The 13,220-nt window shown below is 46.3% G+C and overlaps 1 protein-coding gene and 1 pseudogene across 2 annotated transcripts; one reads left to right on the forward strand and one right to left on the reverse strand.

Moving 5' to 3' along the window:
* Positions 1–238: 238 nt before the first annotated feature.
* LOC129638808 (melanoma-associated antigen B2-like) lies at positions 239–5,027 on the reverse strand. 2 transcript variants are annotated; one of them, XM_055563507.1, is made up of 4 exons: positions 4,831–5,027; positions 3,185–3,241; positions 2,445–2,529; positions 239–2,033 (listed from the first exon to the last, which is right to left on the reverse strand). In XM_055563507.1, exons 3-4 carry the CDS (start codon positions 2,466–2,468, stop codon positions 711–713), a joined length of 1,347 nt encoding a protein of 448 aa, XP_055419482.1. In that variant the 5' UTR covers positions 2,469–2,529; positions 3,185–3,241; positions 4,831–5,027; the 3' UTR covers positions 239–710. The 2 variants fall into 2 exon arrangements, with proteins under 2 accessions (XP_055419482.1, XP_055419483.1); XM_055563508.1 differs by having other exon boundaries at positions 239–2,122; positions 2,231–2,529.
* Positions 5,028–10,626: 5,599 nt separating this feature from the next.
* LOC129640182 (ubiquitin-conjugating enzyme E2 D3-like) lies at positions 10,627–11,886 on the forward strand (annotated as a pseudogene).
* The last annotated feature ends 1,334 nt before the right edge of the window (positions 11,887–13,220 follow it).

A 13,220-nucleotide genomic window follows, 5' to 3' on the forward strand; every position in this document is an offset into this window, starting at 1 on the left:
TTAGCAATGAAACCAAAGTAATATATTCTCTCCACCCGCTCTTTACCCTGCTTCTTTTTTGTTCTTCTTGAAGTAGAGAGTATCTCAGCCTCTTCCATAGAATGACAGCTTCCCTGGAAACTATAATTGAATGGGCAGAAACTGGGAGTTTCTTTGACTAAACATCGCCAGTACAGGCATGAAAGACTTCTTAAAAGCAGATGCTCAATTAATGTTTGTGTAAAAAAAGAGCCACAAATAAATCATTTGCTTTAATTTATATTCTCAAACATTCTTGAAAACCATAAGCAGATCCAAGCATATATCTTTTATATTTACAAAAAGGGAGACTAAACAGAGAGTAAAGCAAACCAAAACTTGAAGAACTTTTGGCTATCTCTCTATGTATCTATGTTCTGAGCTTCTATTAGTGTGGTGTCTTTCACATTTCTAAGGATATTCTTATCCTAAAGTGATGTTATTCTCATCCGGGATCGCAAAAGTGATATGAGCATTTCCAATATGCATTTCAAAAAACAAAATTGTTACTCATAAATGTGGCAAACAGCAAACTGTGTGTGACCCATTTTACTCAAATACTTGTATCATGAACCTAAATAAACTTTCTGTTGAAAAAAGAAAGAACTGAAAACTAGGGGGGGAAAAATCAACAGGAACACAAGTTGACAGGCTTTTCTGACCACAAAGTGAAGAACGGCCTTCAGACCACACTAGGGGCGAGATGAGTGGCTGGATACGGCCCCAGCGTGGGCACTGGCTGAGGCAGAAGGGCCAGCGCTGGCTGCAGTAGAAATGCCAGGCCTGGCTGAGGCAAGATACTGAGCCTGGGCTGCAGCAGAAGGGCCATCCCAGACCGAGGCAGACATGCCTGCAGTAACCCAGGCAGACATGCCAGCCATGCCTGAGGCAGAAGTGGCAGCCATGCCCGAGGCAGAAGTGGCAGCCATGCCCGAGGCAGAAGTGGCAGCCATGCCCGAGGCAGAAGTGACAGCCATGCACGAGGCAGAAGTGGCAGCCATGCACGAGGCAGAAGTGACAGCCATGCCCGAGGCAGAAGTGGCAGCCATGCATGAGGCAGAAGTGGCAGCCATGCACGAGGCAGAAGTGGCAGCCATGCCCGAGGCAGAAGTGGCAGCCATGCCCGAGGCAGAAGTGGCAGCCATGCCCGAGGCAGAAGTGGCAGCCATGCCCGAGGCAGAAGTGGCAGCCATGCACGAGGCAGAAGTGGCAGCCATGCCCGAGGCAGAAGTGGCAGCCATGCCCGAGGCAGAAGTGGCAGCCATGCACGAGGCAGAAGTGGCAGCCATGCCCGAGGCAGAAGTGGCAGCCATGCCCAAGGCAGAAATGCCAACCCTGGCTGCAGCTCTGGCCCCGGTGCTCTCTACTTCCTGTCTGAAAGACTCCTCATATTGCGCCAGGAAGGCATCAGTGACCGTATCATTGACCTTGGCCAAAAACTCCATGACTTTATTCTTGATGGTTTCTGTAAGCGCTTTAGGACCCCATAGGAACTCACAGCGAGGGGGATTGCTGCCGGGCACCTGGCGGTACTCCAGGTACTCTTCCCGCACCAGATCTTCTGTGATGAGCTTCCTGGTGTCTCCAAAGATGAAGTGCCTTCTTCCATCATAGATGCCCAGAATATTCAGGAACTTCCAGATGTGCTCCTCAGAGATACGGGGGCCATTCAGGTAGATGAAACTCAGCAGAGGCATCAGAAGACCATTCTTCGGCAGCCCCAAGTCACCTCTCATAGACTCACTGTCGCTGAAATCTAGGTTGCTCACCAGGGTATAGCAGTGACTGTTGGGTCTAACTTCCTTCAGCACCAGGCCAAACACAACCTCCATGTGCTCAGAGGCCCTGCTGAGGATCTCTGGGAATTGCTTCATGTAACTTCCACTGATTGCCTTCAGCATTTCAGACTTCTTAATGAGCTCCCTCTTCTTATACTTACACAGCATGTGCTGCACCAACATCTGTGCCTTCTTGGTCAGAAGATCTCTGTGAGAGCTCGCTGCAGCAGCTGAGGCCTGGGAGGAATTTTCACGTTCCTGAACTTGGCCCTTGGCACCTACACCAGATCTCGAGCGTGCTGCGCCACCACCACCAGATCTCGAGCCTGCTGTGCCACCACCACCAGATCTCGAGCCTGCTGCGCCACCACCACCAGATCTCGAGCCTGCTGCGCCACCACCGCCAGATCTCGAGCCTGCTGCGCCACCACCACCAGATCTTTTGGGTATAGCACCTGCAGCAGCACTGGTGGTGCCTTGGGCTCCCTGAGGCCCCTTGGGGGTGCCAGCAGCAGACGAGCTTGACGGAGCGCTCTCTGAATCAGGAGGGGAGAAGGAAGTGGTCTCTTCTCCCCGAGATGTGGTGGCCTGATCATGAAGACCCTGGGTCTCAGACCGGGCCTGGTGACGTTTCTCACGAGCACGGACCTTACTCTTCTGCCCACGGGGCATGATGGCTGTGGTCAGGGACCGCAGGCAGGATTCTGGGCCAGTAGACAGGAGATTGGGGCACCTGGAGGATGGAGAATGAGGTGACATGAGCACCTTAAAACAGGGAGACTCTACCTTGGCCTAATCAAAGGCCACCTCTGCAGGTGTCCTTGAGGACACTGCCCTAGGAATCCACAAGCCTCCTGTTTTCCTGCTCACCTGTCCCCACAGAATCCCACAGAGGAAGAACAGAGGCCTTAGACTTTTCCTCTGCATCCTCTCAGCCCTGCTTTGGATTTACTGACGTGACAGCAGGTCCCGGCAGTGGGGTCCTCTCAGCTCATCTTTCGTATTACCATGTCAAGTCCTGGCGGAGCCTGGGCACCCTTCTCTCTGCTACTCTGATACAGACACTTTAGACCTCCACATGATCCAGAAGCAAGTGAAAGGATACCTCAGTCCACCTCCCTCCAAGGGGATACCCAGTGCTGAGAGCTCAGTAGGGTTTTTTCCATCCCAAGTTCACTGGGATCATCATTCAAGGTCCTTACCTTGGCTCCTTAAAACATCGGGCACCATTCTCCATTTGCTGACTGGTGGCTGCACCTTCAGACTAGACATTTCCCCTCCCCTACACTTGCTATAAAGCAGTGAAGTAGATGCTCAACCTGACAGTCCTTCCCTGAGATTTTCTGGGCTGAAATCCAAGGGTTGGGATAAATGCATTGAGTACTCACTCAGGTTCCTCAACTGGGCTCCTGGCAGAGAAGCTCCACTTTCTCCTGACTTGATGCCTGTGTGATAGTAAAAGCCAATCACTCTGTGTCCCAACAGGAGGAAGTAAGATGACCTTACCTTACCAAACAGTCTTCTAAGAACAGTTGCTCTTACAGGCAGGTTGATGTCCCTGTGGTCCCACACAGATCCCAATTCAAGGCCTATAGTAGTTTTTTGCTTCTCTTTTCTTCTCTATGTCTTTTTAAAATTAAATGTATTTACTATTGATTGGAGGATGATCACTTTACAGTATTGTATTTGCTTCAGCCACACATCAGTATGAATGAACCATAGGTATAGCTTATGTCCCCTCCCTCTTGAAACTCCCTCGCACCTCCCACCGCATCCCACTCCTCTAAGCTATTACAGAGCACTGGGTTTGAGCTCTCTGTGTCATATGACTAATTCCCACTGGTTATCTATTTTATATATGGTAATGCGTATGTTTTCAATGTTACTCTCTCAGTCTGTCCCTCCCTCTCTTTCCCCCACTGTGTCCACGAGTGTGTTCTCTATATCTGCATCTCCACTGCTGCCCTGCAAATAGGTTCATCAGTACCACCTTTCTGAAATCCATGTATATGTGTTAATATACAATATTGGCTTTCCTCTTTCTGACTTAATTCACTCTGCATAAAAAATTAGGACTAAAATTACCACATCAGCCAACAATCCCATTACTGTGCATATACCGAGGAAACAGTAACTTACAAAACACTTGTACTCCAATGTTCGTTGCAGCACTCTTTACAATAGCCAGTACATAGAAGCAACCAAGGCCTACATTTGACTTATGACAGGGTTTAAAATTTCTCAATCTGCTGACCACACACCTCGGACCAGGGTGGAGTGGTCTGAGGGGAGTTGCTTTTCCCCTTTGGCCTGCAGTGGGAACCGCCATGTATTCTTGAGGTCTCAAAGGGATGATGACAAGGAGGATGTGGTCTGAATGATGTGGTGAGGAATATCCCCACAGCCCCTGAGGTTCTCACCATCCCACAAGGGAACCTGAAACTCTCCCTTCCCAACCTGAGGCTCCCCGCTTTAACCTGGTCTCTCACTTCCCTGAGATGATCTGGGAAATGTCATGTCAAAATGCCCGCTTCTCCCAGTCCTCAAAATAGGACTGGCGCTTTCTGTGACTCTATTTCTTATGAGAGGAGCCCCCATCCTCACTCAGCGTCACAGCCATTAATATTGTTGGGGACTAGGTCCCTTTGTTGAACTGGGTTTATTCCATTACAACAGGGCTCTCACTTCCCCAAAACCACCTCCAGTGGACACCAGGGGGCACCACAGTTGGCCAGCTCTACCCGGGGTATCCTAGAGCCCAGTACAGGGGGGCCGCTCAGTGTGGCCCCCTTGGCGGGGTCGAAGTCCGCTCATCAGCCCTCAGGGCCCTCCTCTAAGTCCTAGAGCTCCTCCGGGGGTAGAAACCGGGCCTACCACCACAGACCAACGCCTTAGCCTGAGACACTCTAGACCACATTCAGCCGATAGCTCCGAGGGACCTGTAAGAGCCATATCACAGGGGTGGGATGTGGATGGGTCACTTTTATTACTGGGAGGGTTGGGAAAGTCCCTTCAGCTCCATTCAGGTCCTCACCTTGGTTCTGGACGAGTCCTGGATAGTAAGTCTCCGCCAAACGGTCACCGCAGTTACTAGTCAATCCGCAGGCTTTCAAAGCGGAAGTGGAGGGGAGCTGCGTAAGGTCCTACGTGGGGTCTCTCAGGGATAACGGCAGGGACAGCGTGTTACGGGAACCCCAGTAGCTCAATATTCATCCGTCCTTGGGTCCTCCGCAGGCTTTCAAAGCGGAAGTGGAGGGGAGCTGCGTAAGGTCCTACGTGGGGTCTCTCAGGGATAACGGCAGGGACAGCGTGCTACGGGAACCCCAGTAGCTCAATATTCATCCGTCCTTGGGTCCTCCGCAGGCTTTCAAAGCGGAAGTGGAGGGGAGCTGCGTAAGGTCCTACGTGGGGTCTCACAGGGATAACGGCAGGGACAGCGTGCTACGGGAACCCCAGTAGCTCAATATTCATCCGTCCTTGGGTCCTCCGCAGGCTTTCAAAGCGGAAGTGGAGGGGAGCTGCGTAAGGTCCTATGTGGGGTCTCTCAGGGATAACGGCAGGGACAGCGTGCTACGGGAACCCCAGTAGCTCAATATTCATCCGTCCTTGGGTCCTCCTTGTGCAGTGTATCAAAGCCCAGGATGCCCCCTCCTATGAACCCGAGTCTTCCAGCTCCCAAACAAAGCCCTTGCCTTCCCAAGTGCCTAGAGGTGGGAGGCCAGCTCTGCTCTGAGCATCTCTGCTTGTCAGGTGGGTTGCCACTCTGTGAGCCTCCTTCGTTGGGGGAGAGATCCTCTCACTAGCACTGATGGTCTTCACCTTATGTCCGGTTATGTTCAAGACATCCCCATCTGCAGATCTGGGTTCTGATCTGGCTAGAGGAGACTCAGCCCTCCCTAAGATCACACAGGTTGAATGAGCGGACCACTCAGAAGTAGCTCCTGTGGGCTTCTCAGGGATAAGAATTTACAGAATTCTGTTTGGCTCCCTCTGCAGGGGTCCCCGCTAACACTCAGCATGGCATGTGAGGTGCTCCTTGGATTCAGGTCCCTCGCTCTGTGAAACTGCAGCTGATTGTATTAGACAGAGGTCTCACCTCGCTAAAACTTTCTAGACTGAAATCAACTGGACATCTGTGCCCAGAGCTTCCTGGGGACCACAGCATCAGTGATTTTCCAGGGCCTCCTTTTATAGGGTGTGCTACTGTGAGTCCACTTTCAGGTCTTCACATTGACATATGACGAATCCTGTAACTCCACTCTCTGTTTTATGAAGCTTCTTGTCTGTCTTACATCAAGGTCCTAGTCTCCTGAGAATTCCAAGTTGGAAGTCAGGATGATCCTCATGTGATCCTAGTCCATCAGGGCCTCTGAGAATAGACAGTGGGGATGCAACTTGAGTCCTTCTGATTCCTCTTGCTTAGCATCCTCACTACATCTACCACAGCCTGGGACTGCTCCTTCTACTGAGCTAAGATTCCTCTTCTTAGTCTTTGGGTGACCACTATTTTCAGGGGTGATTGTCTCCTCAGTCCTCCTTCATGGAGGTTCCCTTATCAGCTTCTGTCCCTCGATTAAAGACTTCAGGGGGAATGCATATTCCTACAAACAGTGAGCGGTTACCCTCTAGCAAATCTTGGAGAAAATGGGTCTCAGTCCCAAAAGTGATGTAAGATGAGGAAAATGCAGCAGAAATTAAGGAACTCAGGACATATGTTATGATGTCAAAGAGATAGAGGGGATATATTCCTGCTCTTCAGCCAGATTTAGGGTGTCTGCTTAATCGCTCAGTCATGTCCCTCTCTTTGTGACCCCATGTACTGTAGCTCGCCAGGCTCCTCTGTCCATGCAGAATCTCCAGGCAAGAATACTGAAGTGTGTTACATGCCCTCCACCAGGGATTGTGCCCAACCCAGAGACCGAACCCAGGTCTCCCGCATAGCAGGCGCATTCTGTACCATCTGAGTCACCAAATTTAGGGTAGTTCTAAAATATTTACTCTCGGCACCTCCCTGTTGGTCCAGTGGTTATGCGCTCCCAATGCAGGGGTCCTAGGTTTGATCCCTCGTCAGGTAACTTGATCCCACATGCCACAACTAAAAATCTCACGTCCAACAACTAAGAGTTCTCGTGCCACAACTAAAATCTCACATTCCACAACTAAAGAGCCTGCATGTGGCAACAAATATTCCAAGTGTCACAACTAAGACCCAGAGCAGTCAAAAAATAAATAGAAGTAACTATTTTTAATTAAAACAAATAAAATGTTTACTTTCTACATAGAAGGATAGCGCCAGATAATCTTGTAAGCCCTCGATCACTTGAGGGTGTCTGAATTTGCACATGCAGGTGATCATTTGCTAACTGAGCACTATCTTCTTCTCTCCTTTATTCACACCTCTTAATTATTATGGTGTTTGTATTGTCTTGGCTATGTATTCCATCCCAGTGTTTTCATCACAGAGTCCTTTCTGTCACTCAAGATACATCTTGGAGTGCTAGAAGACAGTGAATTAACTGACTCATGAGCACCTCAGGCCGGGACAAGTGGAACGGTACATGCTCTGGACCAATTCAGAAAAGCGCTCTAGTCCCAGCTCTGCCTCTTATCAGTTGTGAGGACTTGGGTCCATCCCCAAAATCGGGGAGCCTCAGGTGAAGTGGCTTTTGTAGGGCTAGTGGCATGTAGCTAAAGCACCTGGACCACACTGAGACTTTACACAATATCTGTTTTTACTATAAGTATGATTAGTTTCATCCTGGAGGATACCACCGACCCTGAGGAATTTTTTAAATCCAGGAGATGTCAGAGAATCTGTGGCATTCTCGGACATGAAACACCAAATCAGTCCAAAATGCTGTTTAGAAAGATCTTTCATTTCCACCACTAGATCGTATTTTGAGTGTGGGGGTACTTTTTTAACTGAACGAAATTCAAAGAATCTAAATTTGATTCTGAGACTAATTCTGTCTTCCTTCCCGGCTGCTCTTTCATCTGTACAACTCCTAGAGACTTTCTTAGTGGTCCAGGGGTTAAGACTGCACTCCCAATGTAGGAGGCCTGGGTTCCACTGCTGATCAGGGGACTAGGTCCCACAGGCCACAGCTTCGTTGCAACTAATAGTTCAAATGCCACAACTAAAGATCCTCTATGCCACAACTGAAGAACTCTCAGGCTGCAAGGAAGATCAAGGATCCTGCGTGCCAAAGATAAGACCAAGCATAGCCAAATAAATAAGTAACTAAAATAAGCCCCTATCAATTTCATCATCACCTAAAAGAGACTCACCTCACAGACTTTGGTAGAATTATCAACGTAGCCAAAAATGCTGAATGGAATGCCCTTTCAATAAAATGAGCTCTGTTTCCATGAGTCACAGCACAGTGTCAGCCCACTGGCTTCTGAGTTTCCGGTTTCTTTCCATTATTATATTTATTGCACAGAATCTCCTTGGAGATGATGTGCACGAAACATCTAGGTTGTGCACTGTGTTCATGGGTACTGGGACAGGAGCACAGGGCACATTCCATCCCCACCCCAGGGGGGATTTCTCTCTGGTCTACTCGTGTTTTGTCCCTCGGTCATGAATGACCCTTTTCTACCCCATGGACTGAACAGATTGCTCTGTCCATGGGATTCTCCAGGCAAAAACACTGCATTGGGTAGCCATTTCCTCCTCCAGGGGCAGCTTCCTGACCCAGGGATTGAACCCATGTCTCCTGCATTGGTGGGCGGGTTCTTTACCACTGAGCCATCTGGGAAGCCCCATAAATTCCAAAGCATTTGTTCAGGGTAGTTTTCCATTCCAGGCTTAATTCTCTCAACTTTGAGACCCGCCATCTGAGGGTCTGACCCCTATTCAGTGTTTCCACAGCCTCCCTGGTGGGCTCGCCCTGTAGCCTAACTTAAAACTACCTTCCGCTGCCAGACTTTTATTGTCCTAAAGTCTCCAAGTGCCTTGCCTCAGTGTATTTACACTAGACTCCTCATGAGGAAGCCCTCAATCCCCTCACCTCCTTACACCTCATTTTTATTAGGCCCCTAGATCTCAGTTCACCAGCTACTTTATATGAATGCTGCTCTTAGACTCTAGAATTCTATAAGAAGGGGTTGAGTTTATTTTTCTTAGCATCCCCAAAACCACCCAGAAGCCTTCCAAAGAGCAGATGCTAAATTGATATTTGAACAATTACAGTGCAAGTGTGCAAGAAAGCAATTTACTGGGATTTCACTTCTCCCACAGTCTTAAATAAGCGAAGCCAATCCAGGTAAATAAACTTCAATTTTACAAAGAAAGACTAAAGCAAATAAAACAAACGAAGAAGTGAATACTTCTTAAAATTTTTTTCTGTATCTGATAATCACACAGACTTCACTGTGGAAAAATTTCCATATTCACAAAAAAATCCATATTGCAATATCATGTTATCTTGTTCCGAATGACAAGAAATGATTCAAGGATTTCAGTCTGTGCTATGTAATACAAAAATCCTTAGTTTTCAACTGGATAATCTGCAGTACATGTCAAAGCCGTGCCATTAGTATACTTGGACTCTGAAGCTAAACACGTTTAATTAAAAGGAACAATACTTAAAAACAGAAACAAGAAAAACCTCCAATTTGCGCATATTGTATAGGAACACAAATAAATATGTTATATGCTGAATTTCCATGAGCCCCACCATGGCCCTCCTCTTGTGGGAAGATTGCCTGCTTTCTTGAAAAGCAATGTGAAGTATCTGCTCAGACTTCACTAGGGGTGGGAGGAAACTTGGACATGCTCCAGAAAGTGCACTGGCCCTGGCACCATAGGAGCCCTGGCTGCAGCTCTGGCTCTGGCTCTCTCTTCTTCAGCTCTCAAAGCCTCCTCATACCAGAATGGGAAGGCACTGGACTTGGTATCATCGACATTAGCCCCAAACTCCCACATTCTTTTATATATCTATATCTATCATGGAAGCACTCCAGATTACTTTACAAAATTGTACTCATTCCTTTTTATAGCTTCGTAGTCCTCCACTCTGTGGATATATCATGTTCCCTCAATTAACGTGGGCATAGGCATTTACGTATTTTCATATGGTTGTGGATGTCTCTTCAGAGTTAATTTCTGAAAACACTGAATTACTGGCTCAAATGTAAAAGCACATTTAATTTTCTGACATTACCAAATTGTATTTATGCTCTAATCTCATTCTTTGACATGTAGCTCTCAACTAATGAGATCAGTATATTCTCTAACACTATATACAAAAGTAAACTGAAAAGGGATTAAAGACCTAGCTATAAGACTGGAAACCATAAAACTCTTAGAAGATAATATGAGCAGAACACCTTTTGACATAAATCATAGCAATAGTTTTTTGGATCTGTCTCCTAGCAATAGTTTTTTGGATCTGTCTCCTAAAGCTAGGGAAATAAAAGCAAATTAAAGTTAAAGGCTTTTGCACAGCAAAGGAAACCATCAACAATATGAAAAGCCAACCTACTATATTGGAGAAAATACTTGCCAATGATATAATCAATAAGGGGTTAATATCTGAAATAAATAAATAGTTGATATAACAGTTTTTAAAAAATCAAGAAAAAGATGGGCAGAAGACTTAAATACACATCTTTCTAAAGAAGACAAACAGCTGGCTAAGAGGCACATGAAAAGATGTTCAACATCGTTAATCATCATATGAATGCAAATTTAAACCACAATGAGGTATTATCTAATACCTATCAGAAAGGCTATCATCCAAAAGGAACAGAAGTAACAAATGTTGGTGAGCATGTGGACAAGATCTGTACACTGTTGGTGGGAATGTCAATTGGTGCAGCCACCATGGATAACAGTAAGGAGGGTCCTCAAAATCTAAAACCAGAACTAACACATGACCCAGAAAACCCACTCCTGAGTGTATATCTGAAAAAAAGAAAAAAAAAAAATAATAACCCACTAATTTGGATGGTCTCCGTAAGGTACCTGATGCTTTTCTGAGTCTAAGGGTTTCCATTACTCATCTCCCCTTCCCTTCCAGCCTCATCTACTCTCTGCCAGTGACTCCACCCCAGTCCAACCTTCCTGTTTATTAAGAAGGCACCTGTGACTGGCAGAACCAGTGTGAGATGAAGAGATAGCCCTTCCCAGCCACCAGATAATCAGGAGTTTTGGCCGGACCTTTGAGCACACACTGAGAGAGTGAGGAGTCAGACAAAAAGCACAGACTGTGGTGCCGAAATGGATTAATAAGGAACTTAGTGATGTGGCCATGGATCCTCCAGCACAATATTCTTCAGGTCCAGTTGGGGATGATACATTTCATTGGCAAACCACAATTATGAAAAAGAACAGCAGCCCATATTGAGGCAGTGTATTCTCTCTTACAATTCATTTCCCTAAAAACTACCCCTTCACACTACCTAATGGTGCATTTGCAACAGAATTTGTCATCCAGACATGAACACTAATGGCAACACTCAGTTCACTACTCTAAGATCACTGTGGTCTCTTGCTTTCATGATCTCTAAAGTTCTGGTATCCATTTGTTCACTGCTATGTGATCCGAACCCAGATGATAGCCTAAACAGTGCCAGAGGTTGCATAGATTTATAAAACAGAAATAAGTACAAAAGAATTTTTCAGGAATGTACTCAGAAGTATGCCATGATAACCTGCATTAAAGCTTGAATAAAGTTTCATTTCAGTTTAGTCGCTCAGTTGTGTTCAACTCTTTGTGACCCCATGAATTGCAGCACGCCAGGCCTCCCTGTCCATCACCAACTCCTGTATTTCACTCAAACTCACATCCATCGAGTCAGTGATGCCATCAGCCATCTCATCCTCTGTCCTCCCCTTCTCCTCCTTCCCCCAATCCCTCCCAGCATCAGAGTCTTTTCCAATGAGTCAACTCTTCACATGAGGTGGCCAAAGTATTGGAGTTTCAGCTTTAGCATCACTCCTTCCAAAGAAATCCCAGGGCTGATCTCCTTTAGAATGGACTGGTTGGATCTCCTTGTAGTCCAAGGGTTAGACTCTCAAGAGTCTTCTCTAATAGCGCAGTTCAAAAGCATCAATTCTTCGGTGCTCATCTTACTTTAAATTACTGCTAAAAATGAAAAAAAAAAAAACCCCACTAATTTGTAAGATCCACACACACACTATGGAATATTACTCAGTCATAAAAAAGAATGAACTTTTGTCATTTTCAAGAACATGGATTGATTGGAAGGCATTATGTTAACTGAAATATGTGAGATAGAGGAAGACAAATGCTGTACAATACCATTTATATGGAGAATTAAAAAAAAAACAGACTAGGGAGATGAAGCAGACTGACAGATACAGAGAACAAGCTAGTAGTGGTTACCAGGGGAGAGCAGCAAGGGGGAGGGTAAGGGCAGGGATAGAAGATTAAGAGGTGCAAACTCATACGTATAAAATAGATAAGCTACAAGGATATATTGCAAAAACAAGGGGGATATAGTCAATATTTTATAAAAACTATAAATTGAACATAACATTTACAAATTGTGAATCACTTTGTTGTGTCCCTGAAACATAAAATATTGTACATCAACTATGAAAATGAAGTGAAAGTGTTAGTTGCTCAGTCTTGTTCAAGTCTTTTTGACCCTAAGGACGGTAGCCCGCCAGGCTCCTCTATCGATGGAATTCTCCAAGTAAGAATTACCCACTGGAGTGGGAAACTATTCCCTTCTCCAGGGGATCTTCCTGACTAAGTGATCAAACCCAGGTCTCCTACATTGCAGGCAGATTCTTTGCCATCTGAGCCACCAGGAAAGACCACAACAACTATAGCTCGTTTTAAAAACATATATATTCTCTCAGGAACTTTCACATGTACAATACAGTATTATTAACTATGTGCTTCCCTGGTGGCTCAGTGGTAAACAATCTGCCTGTTGATGCAGGAAATGCGGGTTCAATTCCTGGGTTGGGAAGATGCCCTGGAGGAGGACATGGCAACGCAATCCACTATTCTTGCATGGAAAATTCCAGACAGAGGAGGTTGGTAAGCTACAATTCATGGGGTTGCAGAGAGTAGGAAACCACTTGGCGACTTAACAACAGCAATGATTAACTACAGTGACCATGCTATACATTATATCCCTGCTGCTGCTGCTACGTCGCTTCAGTCGTGTCCGACTCTGTGCGACCCCATACACGGCAGCCCACCAGGCTCCCCCGTCCCTGGGATTCTCCAGGCAAGAACACTAGGGCTTCTTATTTTGTAAGTGAAAGTTGTGAATGTCTATGCCATTTGGTCATTTACACCCATTTCATTCATCCTCCAACCCCTTCTTGTGGCAACCGCCAATCTGCAACATGATGGACCTAGAGATCATCATACTGACTGAAGTGACTCAGACAGAGAAGGAGAAATATTATATGACATATATTAGATGCATAATTTA

Source organism: Bubalus kerabau, chromosome X (genome assembly GCF_029407905.1).
Source record: "Bubalus kerabau isolate K-KA32 ecotype Philippines breed swamp buffalo chromosome X, PCC_UOA_SB_1v2, whole genome shotgun sequence".
NCBI classification, from domain to species: Eukaryota; Metazoa; Chordata; class Mammalia; order Artiodactyla; family Bovidae; genus Bubalus; species Bubalus kerabau.